The 27,415-nt window shown below is 41.9% G+C and overlaps 1 protein-coding gene across 6 annotated transcripts in view; it reads right to left on the bottom strand.

Annotated features, from left to right (window-relative positions):
* Window positions 1-27,415, bottom strand: part of KIF26B (kinesin family member 26B) — a 404,391-nt gene that overhangs the window by 56,484 nt on the left and 320,492 nt on the right. For all 6 annotated transcript variants that reach the window (XM_037895351.2, XM_043543371.1, XM_043543373.1 and 3 more), the window contains one exon: window positions 18,146-18,305. In XM_037895351.2, coding sequence (XP_037751279.1) covers window positions 18,146-18,305 — 160 coding nt within the window. The remainder of the gene's footprint in view (window positions 1-18,145; window positions 18,306-27,415) is intronic.

The raw sequence follows: 27,415 nt of genomic DNA, 5'->3' as shown, positions 1-27,415 counted from the left end.
CATAAGCCATGTCAGACATCCTGGTTTTGGAGCATAGGGCTGAGTACACCAGTCATCCTCATCACTGACTACTGAAAAGAGACATCAAATGGAACTTGTTCAGAGATGCTTCCCTTACTAGCATTAGGGGGAGCTTGGGAGTGGTTACCACCAGGTAATTACATCTCCGCAATGACAAAGCTTAGCGCACAGAAATCAAGTTACACAGACTTGGTAAGTCCTTCATGTCCCATGCATAGGTCATTGTTTTTTTAAAAAAATGATTTCATATACATGCTTTAGTTTTCTGTCCAATTAATTCTGTGGAATTTCAAGTTCTCAAACAGACATGGAGTAAATAAATCAACAGCTAATGGACTTGTCTGAGAGTTCAAGCCATTGTAGCATCGTTACTCATTTTCAGTAGTTCATGTTTAGTTATTTGTTCCATTTGATGTCTGATGTTTACTACAATGTACAGTAGGTGGTTTAATATCCCTGTTTTCTTTTGAAAGACTCCACTGTAATAACAACAATGAAGCAATGGAGTAACAAGGGCCCAAATTCTGTCGTGATTTACAACACGTGCATCGGCTTTGAAGGTCTGGAGGTGCACGTGGTGTAACTTAGAGGAGAATTTCAACCAAGCCCTTTTAATTAACCCTTTATTTGTCATAAATAAGGAAGACCTTTATTTTGGTTTTCGAGTATTTTTGTTGCAAATGTAACTTCCGGAACTCCCAGTTAGCCATCAAACCTAGAAGTAGGACCACCAGCTTAGAAATGGAAAGCATCACATCCCACTGCTAATCCAGACTCCTTCTAAAGAACATCTACTAATTTTTATGTTCAGCAGTGACATTTTGGCTAGCTTGTCTGAACATTACACACTAATGAGCCAAGCACAGCCTAATGCTTAAAATTGTAACACAAGATTTTGATCTCTTACCATTGTGATAGGTGGCATTAAATCAGTTATCACAGCAGCTAATGTCATTTTATAATCACGCCTGGCAGACATGGAAGAAAACACAAGGTGAGAAGACCACACTCTCCCTGCAGCCCATTTACAGGGGGTGGTGTGGCATAAATTGGGCTTTTAAGTTCCATATCAGGCTGGGAGAGGATTCCTCCAGGGCTGGCAGTGAAGAGACAGCTGTAAGGCTGCTTCCCACGGACCCCTTCACAAGCCCTGCCGTAGGCAACATGCTGGGGGGTGTATGTGTGTGTGCGCACAAGGGGCATGCTCGTGGAGTTTCCAGGCAGCACTATGGCCCATTGGGCAGCCTGAGAAGGCTGCTGTTAGGCATGTTCCCAGGGCTGTCCAATTTACACCAGGGCCTTGGAGCAGCCCAGGATGAGGAGGGAGCAAAGGTGGCTTACACCTACCTTGCGCCCCTCTCCCCCCAGGAATGGGAGTTCTGTGCTGTGCTTGTTAAAAAGTGCCACACAGATTCTCACCCATAGTGTTTTCCTGGGGATGCCCCTGTTTGGAAGAATTCTAGAATTAAGATTACAGATAGTATGGAATAACTGGGATTAAATAAGATTCCAATATATTTTTAAGAACAGGTTAGGGAAACAGCTGTAAAGGATATTCTAAGTTTACTTGGTCCTGCTTCAGCAAAGGGGGCTGGACTTGATGATTTCTCAAGGTCTCTTCCAACCCAACATTTCTATGACTCTGTGTGAAACCACTCTGTCTGGAAGAAGATTATGAAAACATCTGAGGAATCCCAACAGGAATTTGGGACAGTGGAAACAACATTCTGAAGAGACTGCAGCTGACTTCCTCATATCTCATTTTTGAAGTCATGTAATAAAGAAAAAGTAGCACCGAAGTAAATTAGAGCGAAAGGAAAGAATGTGGAGGTGCTTTCATTCAGTTGTCTTTTATTAATCAATGTGAACGTTTAAAGATGGTAAGATCTGTGTAGGGAATGTGTCTGGTCCATGTTCTGTAAAGCTAAGTGTAAACTAGCAGTGCTACCATATCTGTTCTCTACGTAGTAATTAATAAAACAGGTGAAATATAGAGCATGTAGACAATAGGGAAAGGTGCTTTGAGGATTAATGTGAAAAGACTACAGCAAAGAAGATGACGTAACAAAAAGCCTGAGATTGTTTTTAAGGGTCCTATCCCATAGTCTGAACAAATGTAAACTTCCATTAGTGTCAATGAGAGTTTTGCCTAAGAAAGGGTGACAGGAGCTAGCCCACAATTACAATATTTTACACAGAGATGGCTTGATTTCATGCAGGATCCAATAAAAGTAGAGCTGGACAAAATGATCATTTCCTGCAGAGCACAAGTATGGCTCTTATTCAGCCAACTGAACTGAGTATTTCTGTCTGAGATTTGTGCTACAGTATATCTGGTGTGTTGCTGATAGCAGGCTCTGCTAGGAGCTTATGCTCAGCACTCCTTTAGCTCTGCCTAGCTTAACCTTTGCTGGTTAGTGGGAAGCATTTGATCCACCTGAGGCAGGACACACTCCCCCCTCCTCCCAAACACATGGGCACAGAAAACGTCTCTCTCTCCTCTTAAGACCTTGGAGGAGCAGGACAAAGATCCCTCAATACTCCCCTACCTGGACCTATATGTAGGAAGTAGAGTGAAGTTCTAGTGCCATTTTCCCAGGCCCCGGCTCTCCTCATGAGGATCAGGGGGAACGTCCAGACCTTTGTATATTTAAATACAAGAAACGCCTGAGTATGAACATAATGTGAGCTATTGGCTCATCGCTATGAAAAAGGGAGGCGTGACAAGGCAGTGGCAGTTTGATTCTTAATGCGTGTTATGAGGTTAACCAAGGATAAAATTCTTTTGCATTCAGGTATTGCAAATGCTGAGTAAAGTGATGTGGGCGGCATATCACAATGAATGTCAGCAGAGTATTATTTGATTCGAAGAAACCCAATCTCTTTTGAGTTAAGACTGCAAATTGTCAATAAATGGTACAAGCTGGCTTTTGGCACAAAGAGTGGTACTGCCTAACTGTATAGCTTTAAAAGGGAATTTATGTGAAGAATAGCTTCAGTTATTGGCACAAGTCAAGGGTAATAGGGAGATAATAGGTAGAAGAGAACACAGAATTCACCTATTTGATTAAATATGGGCCATAGAATAAGATTTGAATGGGAAAGATGGGATTTTTATATTTCTGGGAGAAGAGTAAAGATGAACTAATAAAGCTCTTCCCAGTAATATTTACTGTACAGCATATACTTATATGTGTTGTGTTAATAACTCAAAGTTATTAATAAACTCATGTGTGTTCTGTATTGGGATAAATAGGTTTTAGGGTATAGGGATGAAATAGATGTGTAGTTCCAAGTCTGAATGATTTTCACATATCCAAATTATTATTGTTATGGCTGACATCACCAGGCGGCACTAGTACACACAGTCTTCTGAGTTCTTAGTGTGTAAGCTAATCTTCAGTCTTGTGAAGACATGTTGTTGTTAGGTTTTGGTTATACAACATTCTGGGGAACAGGGAGCACTGTGAACCACCGGTGAATTTGCTGTTTGTCTTGGTCACTGATTAGAATAATTTTTTGATGCAGTTTTGCTCTTTGGGAATTAAGACATTAGTTTTCAGCTGGGATTCCTGAAAGAATCTGAGTACTTGTGGCACCTTAGAGACTAACCAATTTATTTGAGCATAAGCTTTCATGAGCTACAGCTCACTATGCTCAAATAAATTGGTTAGTCTCTAAGGTGCCACAAGTACTCCTTTTCTTTTTGCGAATACAGACTAACACGGCTGTTACTCTGAAACCTGAAAGAATCTGCTACTGCTCAGCAGAGGAGCAACACTGGTAACCAGATACACGTGGCAGAAGTAAGGGCAACATTATATATAAATCTACATATGATACAATTAAACCAGAGCGTACGATATATCATTTATATCTGATAGAAATAAGGCCAGTGGAACTTGCTGGTTGGTTTCAAAGGTTATTCTCTATTTTGCATACACGTGACAAAATAATGTGAATACAGAAACTTCAAAATCATGTTTTATTCACCAATGTAAATATTTCCCTAATAAGATGAGCAGGCTTGTAAAAATTATTTTGTGGCATTGTGTTTGCAGGAGCCAGAGATTACATGCTCACTTCCATGATATTTCTTTGCTTTCACCGACTCACAACTTTGTAAAAAAAATCTTTGGGGCTGAAATTTTCCATGCTTAATCTCAATCATTTCCAAGAAAGGCTGAGAAATCCTTTTCAATCCATTTGAAAATCTATTAAATGCATTCTCAGTAGACCCAAATCCTAATGAAGCTCTATCCCTTTCATGACAGCCCACAGAGGACTCTGACAATGACAGGTATGCTCTACCTGGCCTAGCGAGGCCCCTACTGGGAACATGGATGGCAGCTGCTGGGAAATTTTGCATAAGGGAAGCTATAAATGTCTCATTCAAATACGCACAAAAGAACAAAGCAGCTGAAGCATTCCAGTGACCCTGTCTCTGTTGACTTACAGTGGTGGGTGCCTGCCATACTGAGCTGAATAGAAACATGATTTGAAAGGATGTTGTATCTGTGAGGGGACGTAGATGACCTTAGCAGGTGTTTCCAGGTGAAGGACTCAACAGAACTTCAATAAAATGTAGCACAGAACTAACACAAGCCATTTCAGAAGCAGTTCTGCAGAGTCTAGAATAAAGTCTCTTGGTTATAGCACCATTAAACACCACATAAACATCCGAAGTGCTAGCAATCACTCACTGAGGAGAAGTGAGGGGAGGAGATATTGCCAGTTCAACAGGCTTATTCTGGATTCCAAGATCCCAAAGTTCTTACCAAGAGAACAGCCTAGCTTTTACTGCAAACCAACCACTCAGGGTAAGAAGCCTCAAATCCAGGTGAGGAATACAAATACCAGGACATTCAGAATTTCTCTGGAGCACATAGGGCCCACGCCTCTAATATTCTTTAGCCACCAACAGATTCTGTTTTACCGACATGTGCTTTCTCGGTCAAAACTTGTCCATCTAAGAAGTACCACTGAAGTCAGTGGGACTGATTCTCCTCTAACTTGCCCCTGTTTTACACTAGTGACTGCAGTGGAGTTACTCCCAACTTATATTAGTATAAGTGAGAGGACAGTTATGTCCAATGGGCCTACATACACGAATAATGCAAACCGTGTTCAGCTCCATGTCTAGATCCACTTGGAAGGGATTCTGATTGATTGAATTAGAAAGCCAAGCAGTCTCAGGTTCTCTCTTTTTTTTGCAGAACATCCAGTTATTTCTCACTTCACAGCACTCTACTGGAAATGCTATCTCTGCAAACAGCTCTCTTTTTCCATCCACTGTATGCTAACTGGGTAGCGAAGGGGAATTCTGTATTTGTGTCCTTCTGCACAGGCTTGCAGCTAGAAAGCACATTACAGAAAACATCACTGTTACAACAGACTAGGAGCATATTTCCAGTGCCAAGGACCTATAAACACAGCAGATTCTGCTACACTGCTAATGTCAGTGGGTTGATATGAAAATGTATGTTCAGTATTCAAAAGGTGGTTTCAAGGAACTCAGGCTCTGTCTCTATAATAAGGGCATGGCGTTATTGACAGTGAGTATAAAAAATATCTCCCCTTACCCATCTTCCCTCAAGCAGTGTTGAAAACAGTGTCCCTAAGTGCTGACAGAGTCAGTCAAGTTCAACACCCATCATAGGAAAGTGCTGTAGGGTAACCTGTTATTCACTGTCTGTCTGTTGTGTGTCCCCCACTGAGCCCAATTCGTAAATGATACGAATCCCAACTACAGGACTTTGTCCTTTGGCTCAAACTAGAGCAGCTCGAGTATGGTTCTACAGATCCCTAGTTCAATCCTGGTTACATCCAAGATAGCAGATATCACCTACCACGGCTTAGCAATGTTGAACTCAGTTAACCCTGTCTATGCTAGTGGGACAACCATTTTCAGCAGTACTGAAGGAAGATACAAGGGATAGACATTTTGACACCAATTGACATACACTTCGACATTGATGGATATCGTCTTTGTTTACATAACTATATATACTAGGGAAAACAGTGTTGATCTTAGACAGAAACCTCAAGAACTCAAGCCCCATCTACTCTTCAAAACTGACTACATTTGGCAATCATATAAGAAAACAAGATAACAGCCTGGTCAGATAATGCTGTTTTGTTAATGGGGTGGATGGGACAAAACATATTTATGGAATCTGTAATGCTGGTAAACCAAGCGCCAGTTCTGAGCAAGGTCAAAGGCATTAGCTAAGAACAGACAAATTCATAGCTGCAAACCAAACCAGCTTACCTGCATGTTAGTATTGTTCAAGACAGGGGTTAGTCTTATAAGAATGTATTTAGCATATGGAATGCTTGTAAACTGCTGCAGGCATTAATCTCACTCCTAATGTCTGTATTCCATGCTATAAGGAAATATGTAAGTTTTACTTTATAACTTTGAAAATGTTTGCTCTGAACTTGTGAACCCAGGCACAGGAATTGTCCCCCCGTGCCCATTAAGGAGGACTATCAAGATTAAATGGGCCTGAAGGAACATCACAATACAAAGGATTGGTGAATGGCCCTATCACACCTTGGAAATGCTACATGCAAGGGAGCTTGTCTCAGGGACTGGAAGTAACCTGAATATTTTATTTATAACATTCCAATTGTCACTAAGACCAGCTTGCCTGGGTGGCAAGATAGATTGGAGAGCCTAAGGAGACTGTCTGTGGCTCCATGGTAGAACTGTTAGAATGATCCAGGTGTTCACATCTGAGGAAAGGAGTTCACTTTTAAAAATTAGGTTAATAACAAGTTCAGTTTTGAGGCATAAAAGGGGCCTGATTTTGTTTAGTATTTTACAAGTTGGTTGATTTTTACCAACCTGCATACCTCTAAAAAGTCTGTGTGCTCTTTAAAAAAACCCACTGCACATCTGTTTGCTTGTGTTTAGGTCTTCAGGCAACCAACACACACAAAACTTTGATAATTTAGAAAGGAAGTCAATGCGGTTGTTTTTGTTACCTTCTTTTCAAATATATTACAAAAATATGAAGGAGTTTTATTAAAGTTTAGAAGGAGATGACATCTTTGCATTAGCACTGTAGTTCCAATGCTCTTAAGACAATTAGATATAGTGGGCCCAATTCGTCTCTCATCCGCCCCTGTGTAGTTCTCTTGACTTCATTGGTTTTATTCCTGGTTTACAAACAGTGTGAGGAAAAACAGGTGCAAATGTTGACCTTAAAGATAAAGGGAAAATTCCCACCAGCAGTGTAAATCCAGAGTAATTTCACCAAGTGCAATGGGGCTGATACAGATTTAGACTGGCATAACGGAAAGCAGAATTTGGCAGAAAGGCTTTATTCTCCTCTCACGTATACAAAAATAACCCGGGGGTAATTCTGTTGAAGTCAATGGACTTTATATTCATATTATAAAACTACATATAAAATTGGTATAAGAGGAGACTCAGGTCTACAGCATTTCTTATAAAACAGCTTCCCTGTGAAACAACACTGATACCTCACGTTCTCATCAGGAAGATCCTAATATCCACAAAATGTAACTGAAGAGGTTTTTTTTTAAAAAAAAAAAAAGGTTAGAAGTACCCATCATATACATCTCTGACTTTGGAGAAGAAAATCATATAGTTGTTCTTGAGCCACTTCAATAAAAAGGGTTCTCATAAACTAAGAAGAAAGTTGATGGTTGATACTTCAATCCCTACTCACGTGATTTTGAGCCCAGAATCACACTGCCGTTTTTCCAATGGGACCTTGGTAGGTATAAATGCTTACAGCTTCGTTTTCACTGGCTGATGATCAGGCTCTACATTTCTAACTTTCCAATGTGTCCCATTGTGACACACTGTACCTCAAAAGAACACTCTGTAACCCCCATATTCATCATTCATATATGGTTGTGATACTTCACACACTGCATACTGTGTAAGAAATCATATGAAAGGCCATGATCTGCTGAAACTGTTGTTCTGCCCAGATATGTATATCATTAGTGTGCATGAAGTTATGAGATTTTGCTGTATGGTTGTTACTGAAATATGCTGTAAATTTGCTAGGGACATACAAAGAAGGCAATACACTCCCAGGAGGGTGTTTAATGTCCATTAATCAGCAGGGAAGCTGTAATCAAGGGATTTACAATTCAATGACAATTGCACAATCACCACACAATGGGGATTGCTAAACCCAGTCTCTCAGCACAGCCCACCAGGACATGTCTGGGCAAGTGTCTTCTAGGCACGTGGACTAAGGACATAAAATAGGGGACAGTGGCATCATGCTTTTGCCTTTCTCCTCTCCACCCTATGCTGGAAGCAAAAGAATAAAGACGCTGAGAAGACGAAACCTTCAACTGAGGAGACTGGTCCAGGTTTAAGAGGGAAACCTGTGTATTATGAACTGTAACATATAGTGGAGTGAGAAAATTGCTTGATCTAAATACTGCCTAGTGTAATAAGGTTTAAGATTAAGATTGTGTGCTTATCTTTTATTTTCTTTGTTAACGATCTTTGACATTTTATGTTTTATGATCAGTGGGCTTGAAGCCCGAAGCCCACTGAAGTCAATAAAAAGACGCCTATTGACTTCAGTGGGCTTCTAGCCAAGCCCTATGAGAACTTTAGCATTCATTTCAGAGAGAAAGGGACCTCTAAAACCTCTAAAACTGTAACTAATTGATTAAGGAGATAAACTGGATAACAAAAGTTAAAACACCAGAGAAGGGGACTGGACATTCCAAGTAATTGCAAAGGTGGGTTTTCTGAGGAAGGTGCCAACTGATACAGTGAAACCAGAAGAGTTTCTTTAGCATATTGAATCTTAACATATCAATAGACAGCCCGTTTTCAGACTCTCACAAATGAGAGATCTGAAAGACTTTCTAGACCATATAGATTTGTCTAGTGCCAGCAGTGTGATACTGTAAATGCTTTACAGACATGGATGAAGATAAAGGACCCGAATGGAACTACTTCAACTGACACCTGCTGAAGATCTGGTCCAAGGATCCTGCCCTCAAAATCTGTCCCCCACCAATTCACCATTATTTCATACAGTATATTCACCAGTTGTATGTCCAGCTTACTTATACATTATTCTGCTGATGGGGTTTTCACCACATCCCTTGGGAAATTATTCCACTAACAGGCTTCTCCTTCAGCAAATGTTTCAGTGTAATTTTCCCTTTGTTTATTTTCATTCCATTACTCCAACTTAAATATATCCCCTTGTGTCACCATAAATAAATTCCTCTCTTCCCTATGTATTTACAACAAAGCTTTATTTCTTTTAATCAGTCCTAATAAATACGTCAGTCCCTCAAGACCTTTAACAATACTTACTGCTCTCCCCTGAATTCCCTCCAGTTTGCCAACCTCCTTCTGGTGCAGAGGTGCACAGAACTGAACCCAATATTTTAGGGAGTATGTAGTTATGCTACGTAGAGAGGAATTCTTCTCTCTTTTGTCTGCAATGGGATGCCTCTGAATTGTCTGCCCAAAATCACATTCTTTGTTTTTTTGGTGGTGGGAGGGAATGGAAATTAATTTCAGTAACGACATCTGATCCTTTTTCATTTGAATGCAAACATTTAAGGTATTGGTCCTAAAAAACAAATTGAACTAAGCCTCATAAAAACAACTGCACATTTTAGATAGTTTGCTACCACTATTGGCATCTATCTATTCCATGAACATGACTTTTTAAAATTTGTTCAATTATACATGAAATGAATTATTACCTCATTTGCATAAGAGAAAAATCTATTAATGCTTAATTGAGCCTGAACCAGTTGTGAAACAGGTGAGAATGTATGGGTGGATACCCTGATTGAAGTGCTATTAATGTTCAAGATAGCATTTTAATGAATTAAGCGCAAATTCATTTGTATGCAAAATCACTGTTACTGCCTAATTGAGCCTCAATCAAGTTATATTTGAGCAATAATTGCACATTGTTGGCTCACTTGTGCAATGGTGGCTATGTGCACGTTGGCCCCGGACCAACCTAGAATCCTTCCCTGATACAGCTGCATACTTCTGCTGGGAAGGAGTATTTAAATGTAATTATTAATTCTCATTAAGTATGACTGTAAACCATGAACACTTAGCTTCTAATTTTCCTTAGTAGTCTATCATTATTTGCATATTACAGCATCTACATAAATTAATTGATTGAGTAGTTCTATACAGAATAGAAAGAGCTAGATTGTGGGCCTGATTCTTCTCCCATATGTACTTTGGGTGTAAACTCGGAGTTATAATATTAATGCCAATTGAGTTATGCAATAAAATTGGTGGACTAGGGAATCAGGCCCAGTGAATATGGCAGCTTATATACGCTGTGTTGGCTTTATGATGTCTGGCATCACCAATGTGAACCCCAAACCAGATAAAGTCATGCAGCCCAACTGCTGTGACTTGTAATATCACTACCGAGACTCTGAGCCAGATCCTCAATGGGTGTAAACTGGCATTGAAGTGAGTGGAGCTAAGCCAATTTATACCAACTGAGATCTGATGAAGCAGGCTGATCTTGTGGAGACGTAGCTCAGACCTGGGGCGATCAAATTATCTAAATGATACAAACTGCCCTAGAGCAAGTACCCATTGCTCACCAACACTAAAATGTTGGTGGCTGGTGAAGTCAGTATTTTGTTGTTCTCCTGCTCTTATCTATAGTTCGATTTCCTCTAATGAAGTGTGCAGGTAAGAGTTTTCCTGCATTCCGAAACTGCATATCCCCAAATCTACTACACGATGATCCTTGGCTTAAAGAAGAAAATCTGCCAGAAATTCGAGCTGGTAAAATCTTCAACCATATCTGTCATCAGTGAAAAACCCCTAAAAGTGTCTTTAATAGCCAAGCTACTCATTATCCCCACCTTGACAGTTTTGTGGTTCTCACCACTCCGTTACAATTGCATTTGCTCTTCTTCCATTTTGCAAAACGTAAAGTCAGTGTCAGTGAGTATCACCTCAGTGAGTAGGCACCTAGGAGCAGATCCTCAGGTGATGTAAAATGGTAAAGTTCTATTGACTTCAGTTTAGACCAGCTGAGGCTTTGGACCTTAAAGTCTACCTGCCAACATCATGCAAAAGCCTTTTGTTCTGAGTGACTAAGAGTAGAAATTATTCATTAGGGATTGGACAATATCAAGTTTTCCAGCTTTTTTCTAACTTTTTCTAAAATAGTTGTCTCATATTAATCAAGATCTTTATTGATGGATCTCCCCAAGCTGGATGCCTCAGTGATGGTTCTCCAGCCTTATTCCTCTTCCTGAAAGGACTCATTCCCCTTTCTCCTTCTCTTCTTAATTCCACCCTGTACATTGCTGCATTCATAAGGCCCTATGTCCCAGGTTCTTTAAGAGATCTCTCTTTCACCTTGTCTCCCTTCAGGAACATTTCTCCTTTCCCAGTCCCCTGGTTCTTTGCCAACTCTCATGCCTATATGTCCTCATCTCTCTCTCTCTCTTTTCTATTCCTGTTTTATCTGTACTCTGATTTCCATGAATAAATTTTGAACTAGTAAATTAATTCGCCTATTTCTAATGCACTAACAGTTATTTAAATTCATCTAATCACATCAGACTAGGGTGCTAATCCAAAACCCACTGAAGTCAATGTGAGTTTTTCCAATTATTTCAATGATCTGTGGAACATGCCCTTATCAAGGGGAAGATAAAGGAGGTGATATAGACACATTCTAATCTTCACATCAGTGTAAATCAAGACTAATTGAAGTAAGTAGTTACACTATATATAGTTACACTGTAAAGCCACTATAAATACTATTGAATTGCACCCATACACTCAAGCAATAACTCACACGCCAGAGAGAGCCTGATTCTGCTCCCACTAAAATGAATGGCAGTTTTGTCATTAACTTCAGTGGCAGCAGGACGGGCCCAGAATGCAGTACTAAGAGGTACTAAGAGTTTTACTAAGCTAAGATTCGGTGGAACATCATAGCTAAAGACAGAGTTTGTATGTGCCAATTCTAGTTAACGAGAATCTTAATGGTGACAGGAGCTCCATCAAGCAGCAATCTCTGCCATTAAAATATTATTCTACTTAATTGGAATGATCTGCTGTTTATTAGCTGTTATTGTCAACTTTTCCCTCAACAGCTGCTCCATACACTCTGTGGAAAACCTCCTTTCCCGATGGCATTGAGGGAGCCTGTCACTGTACCTGATTACTGACAGATTAAGGAGGGATACAGGCAAATAGCACTGTTGTGCATACAACTGGAGATTTGGAGGTGGCCCTTCCAAAGATTTCCAGTGTTGGACAAAACATATTTTGTCTGATTATACACAAGCACCATTTTTTCAGCAGTGTAACTTCACTGACTTCAATGGAGTAACTCCTGATTTACCCTGGTATAAGGGAGAAGATGATCAGGTCCACTAAGGCCAACAATAGTGTCTGAGTTTGCCTTATGTAACAGCCTGACTCTTCTCTCACTCACACTGGGCTTTACACCAGTGTAACTATATTGACTTCAGTTGAATTACTCCTGATTTACACCTACATGAGAAGCCGAGTGTATGTTCTCCACCTTTGCATTCTAGAGGATAGTCCATGAGGAGCATTGCAAGAGGCATAATTATAATTTGAAGACTGAAGGAGAACTCAGGGTAACCTCCAGGGTGAAGAGTCATATCCACACTAGCTCACTAGCACTAAAAATAGCATGTAATTGCAGCAGCGTGCGTGGCTAGCCATTCTAAGTATGCACCTCTTCAAGATGCTAAGTACATACTCAGGGGAGCTAGCCACAACTACAGCTTATTTTTAGTACACTAACTTGGCTGAGAGCTACGGAGGGTATGACTTCTGGAGCTGGAATTTACACATCCAGCTCAAGGTATAGACATACCCTTAGTGAGGCCTCTGTGCTACTGGTCAGATTATTCTGAGTAGTGTTTTGCATTGTTTAGTTTATGGTTCACGGTTTTCTAGCTGTCCCCCTGTCTCTAGTGAAGAGGTTTCAGTGCTATATTTCTGTAGAGCACAGAGAGGTATAAATCGAACCCACGCAACAAATGCCATGACAATGCATGCAATACAACAGACACTTCATCCCTGATTCTCCTCCCATGCCAGCTTTTACACAGCTATATCTCCACTGGCTTCAAAAGAGCCACTCAGGATGTGCACACATGTAACTGCGAACATAAGTGGACTCTTCATATACATTCAAATAATCATTTTTCCTTTTCTCCCATGACTAGAAAGGAACAATTTCAAATGATAAATTTAACATACCCCATATTGCTTAGGGGAAATTCTTATACCATGATAAATTAGCTCAAAACAGTTTTCCCTCTTCCCTTTCTATAGTGATAGACTGTCTTTCGCTAAACAACAGGCCAGCTTCCGTTTGATTCCAACGTAGTCACACCAGTGTAAAAATAACATAACAATGAAGAACCGGCCCAGCCTATATTTGTATACTCAGCGTTTATGCAGTGCTTTTCACCCACAGATCTCTATGCCCTTTACAAAGTGGGGTGGAGTATCAGTATCCTTATTTTATGGGAAACTGAGGAACAAATAGGGTTAAGTGACTTGCCCAAGTCACACAGCAAGAGAGAAAAGATGGTCTTATGGTTAAGGCACTAGACTGAGACTCAAGAGATCTGGGTTCCGTTCTTGGCTCTGCCGCAGACTTCCTGTGTATTCTTGGGCAAACCACTTAATCTCTTTGTACCTCAGTTTCCTGCCTATAATAATAATACTCATCATCCTCCAGCATTTAAGAGGCACTGACATACTGCAGCGACGTGGGCAACCTACACAGATTGATAAATACAGAAGTCTGTGGCAGTGCAAGGAATTCCCAGGTTTCTTCACTCTCTTCCACGTGCCTACTAGACCATGCTGCCTTACTGGATAAGCATCGGTAGCTCAACAAACAGGATGCTTCCAGGAACGCAAACAAATGTAAAGAGTGAATTTACAAGACAAGATCTATTAAATAAAATAAAATCATCTGAGATTTCTGAGAAAGGAATTCATATATCCCTGCACTTTTCTAAACACTGTTTTCTTGCATTATCAAAGTCATTAAAATGTGTAAAAATGATTATTTCCAACAAGGCATTACCATGAATTATCACCACTACTGTTGCCTAGCAACCAGGGTCCTTTTTGAACAGTGAGCTCTATAAACCGGTATCTGGAGTTTGTGCAAATGGGTATTCATTTGAGGGTTTAAACACATTCATCTTTGAAATCAGAGGCAGATAACACAGCACTTTTGTAAATCTGAACACTTTAAAACAGTAACAATTACTGCACACATCTTAGCAAAACCTTCTTCCCGTAGCACACTTAAGTCCTCTAAAACATGCTTAGTGCTGGAGTTTCGTTCCTTCAGCTTGTTGGAGCGTGTGTGAATCTTTATACTTTTTATGCAACTGTTTTACATTCAAGCAAAGGAAACAATCCTCTCCCACTGAGGGAGATATGCATAATGTCAGAACCAGGGGACACTGACGAAATTGAAAGGCAACACATGTAAAACTGATAGAGGGAAATAATATCTTTCACCCAATGCATAATTAGCTGGAACACATTGCCACAGATATCATGGGGGCCAAGAGCTTAGTAAGATTTTTGAAAGGATTAGATATTTATATGGATAATAAGAAAACTCAGAGTTGCATTAAATTGGATAATATGGGATATATATTCATACTTCAGAGTACAAACGGATCATTAACTACATGTCGTGGTCTATTATGAGGATTCTCGCACCTTCCTCTGAAGCACCCAGGATTGACCAGGATCGGAGGCAGGATACCAGGTATCCCATCTGATTTGAGAATTCCTACATTGCTATGTTAATCTACATTAACTGAGTTTATGCTGAAGTTAATAACAGTCTGTGTTATTGCTTCCAATCTGTTTTTCTTTGGCAAGAGAATCCGCTTCCAACTCCCTGGCTTCTGAAATTCCATAGCCACATGGATATGAAGAAACATTCAAAGCATATTTAGGCACTAGGAAATATTTTTTCATGAAGACTGCAGACACAAGGACATGTTTGTTCCTCGCATAAACATGCACACTCCACTGAAGTCAATTTAGCTGAGTTTGCTTACCCCAGCTATACATTTGGACCATTGTTTTTCATACTTCATCTTGCAGACACGGGGCTTGATATAGCATTGAATGGAAGTTGAGGGTTCTCAGCACTTTACAGTGTGGAGAATGGACTTGCTTCACTGAGAAAAATGAACATCATTTGTCATTATCTGATCTAAGTTGTGTGGTAAGATATGGGATAAGCCTGTTCTGAGATTTTACAGTATATTGGGGTTCCCAAGAAACCATATGGAGTATATTGATAGATTGCCATATAAATACCAATGGCTGTTTAATAACATAAATACTAATAGGATGCTTTGTCTGTATGCTGTTTTATGGACATTTGCTGAGTTCACATACAGCATCACACTGTCACATAAGAAAATGCGTGTTAATATTACAGTACCATTTGCAAGACGTTAGTTCACACATCGTTAGGCTCACAGCTTACGCTCAACAATGAAATACTGTGTCACCTTGAAGAAAGGTAAAACCTCTAAGTTAAACGGGCTAGACTGGAGCACGCAGAGCCAGAGGCAGCACTAGGAAAGGGGTATTGTTAAGACACACCATTTGAAGGGGAAAGGGAGGGGAGTGAATGTACAGGTTATAACATCCTTTAGAACAGTGCAATCCACTCCCTATGATGCACCATGGACATGCCTCCTCGCCTCACCTTTCCACTCTGGGGCAATCGCACTCTTGCTAGGGCATGGAATCAGCAGCGTCTGCACTCTCCCAAGCACAGGAACTCCAATTTCCCTCACTGTTCAATGGGGTGCGCAAGGGGGGGAAAGCTCCTTCCTCTCTCCCACTGCCCCTGGCAGAGCTACAGGCAATCTGGCCCCAAATATGTTAGCGTGTATTCTAATATGAAATTTAAAAGGCTCCTTGGAAAGTATTTTAAGAGGGCTGTGTCTCATTGACAACCGGCAAACCATTTATGCTTTTCTTTTATCAACAGATTCTGGAGGAAATGCAGAACAAGAAGGAGCTTTAGCTGCTTTTCACTAGATAAACACAAACATGAGCAAGTGTGCTGGCACCTCTGAGTCTATGTAAACCCTAAAGTAGTACAGTATAACAGCTGGGAATCACTGCAATGAGAGACTGCCAGAGCAGCAAGTAGAAGGCACTTTTGCTGTTGCCTTTCTCCTAGCACACATTGCCAAGAAAGACAGCTGTTCTATTTGGTAACTATTTTACGTATCTATAGTCGTAGCCTAGGGAGCATGACTAACAAACACCCTCTACCAGTCCTTCAGCCTGCCTTCCTTTCAACCCACAAACATCGACAAGAAAAGTGATCTATTTTTCAAACATACATTAAGCTGCACTGTCAAGTATGACATACAGGACATTTTCACATCAGAGCTAGGCAAATGCTCCACAAGATGTTCCAGGAATATTCATTGATATTTTTATATGAGTTCATTTGGCCCTTTTGAGTGTGAGTTCTGGTAACATGACTATTTGTGAAAAGCAGATTTTAAGTTCACACAGCCAAGTAGTGATGGGAAACAAATGTTATATTAGCTTTTCAAACCAATTTCACAACCAGGAACCTGATTACTAGAGTTATGATCATCCAAGCCAGGAAGAGAAACTAGCCATTTGACCTATGTGACCAGTCACAGTTAAGCTTGAATTCTGAAAGTCCAATACCAAGACAAAAAAATAAATAAAACTTGAGAATAACTTCAAATCACGAATACATTTGCAAAAAGGATTATCTGTTTGTGGACTCTGGACCGTAAGAAAGGTGAAATTCAGGGAATGAATTATTTGTTATGAATAGCTCACACAACTTTCCCTGATACATCCTCCCCGCCCCCGACCCTCTTCAATGTTTCCTTCATGAATGGCAACATTCATCCAGACTCCAGAACATCCAGACAGTATAGGATGTTGACTAGACGATTACTCTTTGCTCATGACACTAAGACCTGAAAGCTCTAGATGCTGCTACCTATGCTTTATGCTCTCTACTAAGAAAGCCATATGATTCACAAAAGTCAGAATCATTTAGGATATGGATAAGGAGTCTGTGTGACTGCAAACTAATGAATCCAAACTTGTTCTCAGACTCGCAGACATGACAAATGGCCGGAGATAATGATGAAGAGAAATGAGGACAAAACATATCCTCTATGTACACATTTTCTCTGATTTCCCAGAAGCTAGCAGAAACAGCACAGTTTAGTTGTCTGGCATAACCAAATAGAATGCATCTTTTTTGCAAGCTGATAAGGTGACACTCAGATTCGCACAAGACTAGGAAAAAGTCAAGAAACTTTTGAAATGCAGTAACTAAACCTTGTAACAATGCTGCATTTTCAGTGTGATGCATGTGTTACCTACTGAGAGACTAAAATCCACTTTGGAAATAGAAAATCATATGAGTTCCAGCTTGCAGCATCCTCCAAATTGTTCCATAAAGGGAGCAAAGTGTGTACCTGTGGAGCAAACAGGGAGTTTTTGCATTCTAATGTCTCAGATGCCTTGAGATGGCCACAAATCTTCGAGCACCTCTGGACACCAGGACCACTGCACCGATTTTCAGTCCCCTGGGTCTCCATGTCAACATGGCTCTGTCCCTACTGGCTGTTATCTTTGAAACCACCACCACCACCCTTCTTTAGCGGGAGGGAGGATTCACTCAGTGGGATCTGCTTCAGGAAAAATATAATGTCGACACAGTCAGAATTGTCTTATATGTAGGGAACCCAAACTTGTGCAAGCACCATGTGCAAAGGAGATGGAGAAACTCTGCCCTGATCATTGAAAGCACAAGGTTCAGAACTGAAATCTCTCTGCTCCATCTAGCTGGCAGATATCATACAGCCACTGAGCCCTATACACATTTTGCCATTTACTTCAAAGGGTGGTCAATCTGGCCCATAGTTTTCTATCATTCATTTCTCCATCCTTCCTGAGCACTGCTATTCAACCCCACCACAAAAACAAACAGCACAGCACCACAGAAAGGCACTCGTCACCATCCACTATGCCTAACATAAGACTATCACTTACTTGTATGGGATGTGTTTGCTGCCGTTGACGAGGGCAAGGATGACATTGCCGAGTGCTGACAGCGAAAGACAGAGTCCGGAGCCTCCCTCTCGGTTTTTGCTGAGCACTTTCACACAGCTACCCAGGTCAATGAGATGTAAGCGGCTGCGACCTCCGGACACTGCCATAAATGAAGATCGGAAAGAAGGAGAGCAGTTAGCATCGTGCCTCTGATGAGTTACTCTAAATGCAGCTCCTGGAAAGAAAGTTTCCCCCGAAAGGAAAAGCCATTGCTCATCATGACCTATTAAGGGGAAACAGTTCAGAAACCGCATCTCAGTAAAGTGAGCAGTAACAAACGGTAGGAGTCCTGTTAACTCATTTCCACAACTCACAGCTGTAGATTGCTGTTCATTGCTGACCTGTTTAAAAACTGCTGGCATTAGCAGCAATCACAAATCCTGCAGGCTTCACTCTGTAGGAGTCACTGTTGTGCCATTTTTTTTTTAGTGATTCCACGAATCCAGCAATTCTCAAACTTCATTGCACCGTGACCCCTGTCTGACAACAAAAATTACTACACGACCCCAGAAGAGGTGACCGAAGCCTAAGTCCGCCCAAGCCCCGCAGCCCCGGGAAGGGGGGGGGAAGCTGCCCTAGGGCTTCTGCCCTGGGCAGGCAGGGGGAGGGGGCATGTAACCTTAGCCCCCCTGCCCAGGGCTGAAGCCCTTGGGCTTTGGCCCTGGGTGGTGGGGCTCGGGCTTTGGTTTCAGCACTGGGTGGTGGGGCTCTGGTTTCAGTCCTGGGCCCCAGCCTTGGCGACCCCATTAAAATTTGGTTGCGACCCACTTTGGGGTACTGACCCACAGTTTGAGAACGCCTGCACTAGTCCATACCTGAGTTGTCCTCTGTGCTATTGGCCCTTCAATCTCCTTTGTCAGAAATGGAGATCTGGCCACTGATCTACAGCTTGAGAGGCTGGTTGGTGGACAAAGGTTCTGATGCAGTTTCAATCTTTCCCTTACTTCACCATCCCCTCTTGAGTTCCTGATGTCCAAAATCAATAGAAATCCACCGAACTTTGTAGAATATTCAGCTTTCTTGAAAAATGTTCAGCTTTCCAATGGTTCTGAAGGTGTATTTATGAGGAGTACTCAGAGACGACTTAAAGACATACCTGAGTTACAAGCTATCACTCCACATGGCTCTACTAGTACACCTTAGACATCAGAAGGGCATTATTCAAAATATTTTTCATAACTAATTTTTCATAATTGTAAAATGAATACTACTATCCAAATCACCCTGGAAATTAGAGAATTAAATTTGTTTTTCCTTTATATTTTTCCACCCATTATGAGCACAGACTTGTTGCTACTATAGGATTGGTGGCACTGTTTATGGGCTTTAAAGGAAAAAAGAGCATTGCAACACTTATTCCAAGAAAACAAAGCACATACTAATCGCTTGTCTACCCTACAAAATTAAGTTGACTTTATCTAATTTGACCTCGAGCCTCCGAATTAATTAAGTCAATTGTGCATGGCCACACCATGCTCATTGTCTCAATGCAGTGCCTACATTGATGCTCAAAGCAGTGCATCGTGGGTAGCTATCCCAAAGTGCACCTTGCCACAGTGTGTTTTGAGAAGTTTGTGGAATGCCTCGTGGGGCCAAAACACTGTCGCATGGGAGAATGGGAACATTGTGTCAGCATCCCATGATGCACTGTGCTCAACAGCAAACAACCCAGTGGTTTTCGCACCTTAAAACCACTATGTGTACACCATGACCCCAGAAGCATGGAACCTGCTCAGTTGTGCACTCTTGCTGTGAGCATCTCAAACACCTCGCGCCTTCTCCTGCAGTTTTTCCAGAGCCGAAGTAGGGTCCACTGCGCGGAACATAGCGATGTCCTGCAAGCAGCCCTGCTGCAAGCCACTGAAAAAAAACAATTCACAGTTGCTGCTGGCAGTCACAGAGCAGCTGCACTCTGTTGAGCGCCGTTTCTGGTCCCGTGAAACAAGCACTGACTGGTGGGACTGCATTGTTTTCCAGGTATGAGATGACGAGGAGTGGCTGCAGAACTTTCGAATGCAGAAGGCCACCTTCCAGGAACTTTGTGCAGAGCTTTTCCCTGCCCTGCAGTTCAGCAGCATAAAAATGAGAGCTGCTCTGACAGTGGAGAAGTGAGTGCTATTTGTAATCTTGCAACGCCAGACAGTTACCGGTCAGTGAGGAATCAATCTGGAGTGGGTAAATCAATCGCGGGAGCTGCTGTGCTCCAAGTGTGCAGGGCCATTAATCGACTTCTTCTACGAAGGGTAGTGAGTCTGGGAAATGTGCAGGACATAGTGGATTGTTTTGCCATGACGGGGTTCCCTAATTGCGGTGGGGTAATAGATGGCACCCATCTTGGCACCAGAGCACCTTGCCAGAGAGTACATAAACTGAAACGGATACTTTTCAATGCTGTTGCAAACGCTGGTGGATCACAGGGGGCATTTCACCGACATCAATGTAGGATGGTCAGGAAAGCTTCATGATGCGCGCATCTTTAGGAACTCGGGTCTGTTCAAAAAGCTGCAATCCGGGACTTTCTTTCCAGACCACAAAATGAACGATGTTGAGATGCTTATAGTTATCCTGGGGGACCCAGCCTACCCCTTGCTCCCCTGGTTCATGAAGCCATACATTGGCCGTCTGGACAGCAGTAAGGAACAGTTCAACTATAGGCTCAGCAAGTGCAGAATGGTGGTTGAATGTGCTTTTGGTCATTTGAAAGGGCGCTGGAGAAGTTTACTAACAAGGTTGGACCTTAGTGAAGAGAACATCCCTATGGTTATAGCTGCCTACTGTGTACTGCATAATATTTGTGAAAAAAGGGAGAACATTTTCCGCAAGGGTGGGCAGTTGAGACAGATCACACGGCAGTCATTTTTGAGCAGCCAGACACCAGGGCAATAAGAAGAGCACAACAAGGGGCACAGCTAGGTATCTGCGAGGCTTTGAAAAGCCATTTCAATAATGAGCCATAAGTAATGGGAGCTGCTCATCTGCATTATGCTTTTCCAAATCTTCACCTGCCTTGTATCGCTGTCCCTGTAAAGCCAACCCCCGACCCAAGCCCACTGCTTCTATTCAATAAAGAACATTTATTTCTCGAATCCATTTACTTTATTTAACAAACGTAAGCAGAGGGAGAACAGAAAAAAAGGTAACCTTGGGGAAAAGGGGTTGTAAAGTTGGAAGAGGAGAAACATAGACTCATAGACATTAACGTCAGAAGGGACCATTATGATCATCTAGTCTGACCTCCTGCACAATGCAGGCCACAGAATCTTACCCATCCACTCCTGCAATAAACCTCTCACCTATGTCTGAGCTATTGAAGTCCTCAAATCATGGTTTAAAGACTTCAAAGTGCAGAGAATCCTCCAGCAAGTGATCCGTGCCCCATGCTCCAGAGGAAGGTGAAAACCCCCCAGGGCCTCTTCCAATCTGCCCTGGAGGAAAATTCCTTCACGACTCCAAATACGGTGATCAGCTGAACCCTGAGCATGTGGGCAACATTTTCAGCTGTGTAACATAATACCGTACTCCAGACCATCAAAGGTCTGGGAATGGACGCCTTCTGGTCCTTGTACTCTCCTCCTGAGTTATGTGAAACGGAAAATGGACTTTTCACCCATGCCTCCGGGAACGCTTTGGGGAGGGTGATTCTGCACCAGGCGATGCTGGCTGGCTGTCCACCAGGGTCTGCAGAGGGACTCTCCCCTCCTGCTTCTGTTCCTGCAGTTCAACAAGATGCCTCAACATGTCTGCTTGGTCCCTCATAATCAAAAGCACCTCCTGCGCTGCACGCTCTCGCTCACAAGGAGCTTTCCCGCTCTCCATGTCCATGTCTAACTTCTCAGACAGTGAAATCCTCCACGCTCTCAGCTCTGTGTCAGGTATCCCGGAGGCATTCATTATCTCGGTGAACATGTCCTCCCACGTTCTCTTTCTCCTTCTTCTAATCAGCGAAAGTCTGCTTTCAGGTGTTGATGTCACAATGAAGGACACATTTCCAGCTGTTAGTCATGGGAAAAAATAAAGGAGCCATTGTACATGAATAAAATGTTTCCATAACAAGGCCATTTTCATTAAAACAAAAAAAAACCCTTATTACACTAGGTGCAAGCCATAACATAATCAGAATCTGTAACCATTCACTGTGCCATTTTACTGCTCCAGACATGGTGAATAGTTCCCCACCCCACCCCCGGATCATGGGTGACAGCACTTTGAATGAAGTTTATGGCAGGCTCATGTCAGAACCAGAGGTAGCTAGTCAAACAATCGCCCCTCCCCATAGCACAACGGGAAGCTATTTACGAACTGGGCGGGGGGAAGGGGAACGTTTTCACTCCCAAATTGCGGAATCTCTCAGGTGGGTCCCCAGTCCCCTATCAGCCACTTTTAAGCTACTTGCCGAGCACAGTAAAGGCACATTAGCAGCCGTGTGGTTTAGCGATCCGGAATGTGTGTGTGTGGGAGGGGGTCTACATACCTTTTTTTCTTGTAAGAGCACTTTTAATGAGAAATTCCCCTGTTTCCCCTAGGCAACCCTATGTGATATCAGTCTCCTGAGGGTAACAGAGGTGGAAAGGCAGGAGATGCTGCAAGCGTCTGGGTATCAACCCGGTCCTTATGCTGCGTACCACAATGATGCCACCAGAATTAATTCAGGAGTTGCGTGGGAAAGTGTCCTACCATGGTGGAAGAAATAAGACTGCCTTGTCCAGAAACCTTCTGCAAAGGATTGCAGAGTACCTCCATGAAAGTTTCCTAGAGATATCCATGGAGGATTCCAGGGCTATCCCAGGCCATATAAACAGTCTTTTCTGGGGGCCACCCTCTGTGTAGCTGGAGCAGCCTCTTGTAAGCAGAAAACCACAGCACCTCGCTTTTTCTTCACAGTAAACATGCAATAAAACTGAATGTGTGCGCCCGCTAAAGTTTAACTGGACTTTGATTGTAACTGTAGACTCACCATAGGTGCCTTCCCTGGCATCATGGTCAGCCACCGTGATGTCCTGCGATCCACAGGGCTCCAGGGTTAAAAATATTTTCTGGCTCTCGGGGAGAATGGATCCACTGCTCGCCTGTCTCCCATTTTCCTCCTCCTCCTCATCCACTGTATCATCCTCTTTGTTGTCCCTAGACTCACACACCTGTGAGGTGTCCCCGTTGCTTGTGGGAGTGCTGGTAGGGTCACCCCCAAGAATCGCATGCAGCTTTTTGTAGAACCAGCATGTGTGGGGTTCAGCACCAGAACGACTGTTCACCTCCCTTGCCTTCTGGTACGCTTGGCGAAGTTCTTTTATTTTCACACTGCACTGCTGTGTCCCCCTCGTATAGCCTTTCTCCCCCATTCCACGAATGATCTTTGCATAGATGTCAGCATTTTCTAGATTGGAGCTCTGTCTGCACAGATTCTTCTCCCCACACAGCGATGAGATCCACCACCTCCTGTGCAGACCAGGCTGGAGCACGTTTGGGGAGTGTAGTCTCCATGATCAGCTGTGCTCAAGCTGGCACGCTCCCAATGCTGATCAAACAGGAAATGGGAAATCAAAAATTCCCGTGGCTTGAGCAGGGGAGGGGCTGTTTCCTGTGTATCTGACTGCAGTGCAGCGGAGTTGAGAATGATCTCCAGAGTGGTCACAGATGAGCATTGTGGGACACCACCTGGAGGCCAATTACGTTGAATTACACAACACTGCGTCTGCACTACCTCGCAGTCGACCCTAAAATCGAATTAAGTGCTATGCCTCTCGCAGAGGTGGATTACAGAAGTCGACAGTAGAGGTGACTTAGGTCGGCGTAAAAGACCCGGTAGCGTAGACACATACGTTAACAGGTCGACTTAAGGCGGTTTCCTTTGACCTAACTTTTTAGTGTAGACCAGGCCTAAGAAACAAATTTCAAGGACTTTGGGAGTACAGATGGAAGGAAGGAAGGAGAGGTCAAATTTTGGCTCTACCAGTGTTAACAGTACTCCTTTAAACTGATATTCTACCCTGAAAAGTAAATCTGTAAAAGCAGCATTGTACAGTTTCAGCATTTATTGTGCCATGCTGATTTCCTATATGCTCAATTTACAAGTTGGAAGATGCATTTTCAACCTGTCAGCCCTGCAAACTCGACTTGAAGTTAAGTTCTTTACAACACAGGCATCACCGCCAGTCATATAAAGGTTCTGCAGCCAAATTATGTCCATATTTGTACTTGTGCAATCCCACGATCTTCAATTTAAACTCTCAACTGTTCCTATATAAGCACATTAATCTCCAATACAGCATACAAGTGTAACTGAGGATATGAGTGCTCTTGTAGAACTTTGTACCAGTGATGATGCACAAGGAGAAAGGAACCTAGCTTGACTTTCCCAGGTTGAGTATGAAGGACTTGTGGTTCTAAAAGTAACATCTTTTCAGTAGCAAAATGAGCAGAATTGATACGGAGTAATCAAGACACAAGCAGGGAACCATTGGCAGTTTTACAGAATCACTTTTCAGGATACAGCAGCATTTTAAAGTAACCACAATTTAAAGTACCATTAAAAGAACTGTTTACAGTTTTCTGTAGATTATTTTCATAAATATTGTCCCTGTTATATTTCAGTGGTTCAAGGTGGGGAGCTGTATTTTGGACTAATTAGTGAACTGTTATACTGTAAAGCCTGCAGCAAACGCTGAAATAACAACCCTGCCATTTCAGATACCATTTGATAAATGGACCTGCAGCAGGCTTCGTGAATGAATGCAGTATATAGGGAAGGTTGAAGAACTGCAGCTTGAAGAACTGTGGTGACTGTGTGTGGTTACTATAGAGATGGGCAACATTTTTCATATGAATATTTTATTCAATGACAAATGTCATTTCAGGTCTACTGAAATTATTCACGAATTCAGATCAAATTCAATAAATAGTTTAGGCCAAAAAATGAAAACAAATTAAAAAAACATCAAAACATTTTGTTTCGACATCTTTAAAACAAAAATGCTTTGACTTTTTGTTTCAAAACAGCATTTTGTTTTGAAATTTAGCTACATTTATTTTAAAACAAACAAACAAAAAGGGTAAAAACACACAAAAAAGAGACCAACCTCCCCACAATTCCTTTGGGTTGAACAGACTGAATCGAAGACTGAATTGTTAGCTGTCGTTTGTCAATCAAGACCTAATCATTATTGCGCTCACTTGTTATTTTGATTCAGTGAAAGGCATGGGGGTTGATTAAAAAGGAATGGCTGGCTCACTGGATTTATGGAAGACATGGGGGAAAAAGCTATTGGTGAGAGTGTTATATCTTTGTGATGGGATCCTTTTAGAAAGAACAAAGTTATCAGTGTGGCAGCATCGGGAAGAGGTCTGTGGTTAAAAATGAAAGTAAAAATGGCCCCCGATGGAAAAATGGACAGTTACCGTTTTGATGAGAAAAGGAGAGGATTTGAAGTGCATGTGGAAAGCAATATTTTTATGCCAATGGCACTGAGCATATTTGCAAGATCAGCTGTTGTAACTGGTTGATAAACAGACATTTTCTCTCCTGAAAGTTTTATTTCCATTAAATACTAGCTGATATGAACTATGAGGACTTGACTGAAGTGCTTATGAATCACTTTATACCCCAAGCAAACATCCAGTTGCAAGATGTACAATTCACTTCAGAAAACAGAGAAGGAGAAAATGTATCTGATTTTTGGCCTGTCCTAAATTGCTCTTCACAGCCTGTCGTTCTGGGAGCCATCTATCAGGAGAGATAGTTATGTACGTAGAACCAGAATTCCAGAACTAAGAACTGTGTCACAGAAAAAAACTTAACCTTAAACTCAAATGTAGTATGTACTGCTGCTTTGAGTCCACCAAGAGAAGTCATTTTCACCTGAAAACGTGGAACAGCATTTCAGCTATGTGAATGGAGAGTGGACTCCTACGAAATCTCTGTGTAACCCCCTTTGGAATGTGCTAGTTCCAAGAACACTGAACTGAGCCCCTTTGGGTCGTACCCTCTGGACTACAGCAACATGGCTCCAGAACCTCTAGACACCATTTCCCAGTCTGCACAGGAATGGGGGCAGGGACAGGGAAGAATAGATGGGAAATTCCTACAAAAGCCAACGGGGAGCTTCAGATAGAGTGATTTATATAAACAGTTTGCTAAGCCAAGGACTGCACAATCCATAAGAAAGATAATTTTGGTTAATGTAATCCAACACACTCTTTCACACAGTGTATGAAAGATTGTATCCTTATTCTTGGGGTTTTTTTTGTTTTTTTTTTAAACTCAGTTTGTCAGTGGAAAGGGATTACTACGGAATATAAAAGTAATACCTAAAAGTTCACAGCTTCAGATTCTGGTTGAATTTCACTGATCACCACCAAGTAAAAGTGAAAATGGAAAGTCTGATGATTAGAAGTTAATTTTGGTGGCCAGATTTGGACCAAGGTACTGAAATTAGTCAAACTGAACCCTATAGCAGTCACTGTATCTTGGCACACGTTATCTATGGAAGTCAGCTAATGAGCCTCGGTGAATATTATGCACTGATATTGCTAAGAAGAATCAATGACCCGTGTTTGGTTGCTGATAGCGATTATTCCAAGTGGCCAGGACTGGCACACATGACAAACACTTCTGGTGCTCAGACTACTGGGTATTGGAAATATGTTTCCTGCATATGGTTAGCCTGGAGAGAGAGTTTCAGATAAACAGGTTGAGATTGTTTCTGAGGAACTTCAGATTTTCCTTAAGAGAAATTCAGACACATGTAAAGGTCAGCTGCTCATCATCCAGTAGCCAGTGGGCAAGCAGAACATTCTGTGCAGAAACTTAAGAGAATCAGCAAGTCAAAACAAGACTTGTTTTTAGGCTGATGGCACCACTCACTCAATCTGGGATCTGAAAAGGAAGTTCTCCATTCTGCATGCTTTTTACCACCAAAAATTCTGGAATCCAAAGTTAGGTGGCAGTTTTTGCTGAAGATGAGATAAGATGAATACCATAAAATTTCATTGTCCATGGCCAGCTTGACTCTGCAGTACTGACAGTTAAAAAAAAACACACCACCACCACCTGTAACATTGCAGGCATAATTCCATTGATTTCAATGGCACTGTGCCTGCTTCTTACATCAATAACTTCTGGCCTATCGTGAATTAGGACTCTAGGTAAGTATAGTACCAAAGTGTCATTTTTACAGTCACTTTTCTGAACACAACCACACTTAAACTCTTTGATCT

This window comes from Chelonia mydas, chromosome 3, assembly GCF_015237465.2.
Source record: "Chelonia mydas isolate rCheMyd1 chromosome 3, rCheMyd1.pri.v2, whole genome shotgun sequence".
In the NCBI taxonomy this organism is placed as follows: domain Eukaryota; kingdom Metazoa; phylum Chordata; order Testudines; family Cheloniidae; genus Chelonia; species Chelonia mydas.
Note: the sequence above shows the minus strand (reverse complement) of the source record. Positions and strands in the feature narration are given on the sequence as shown.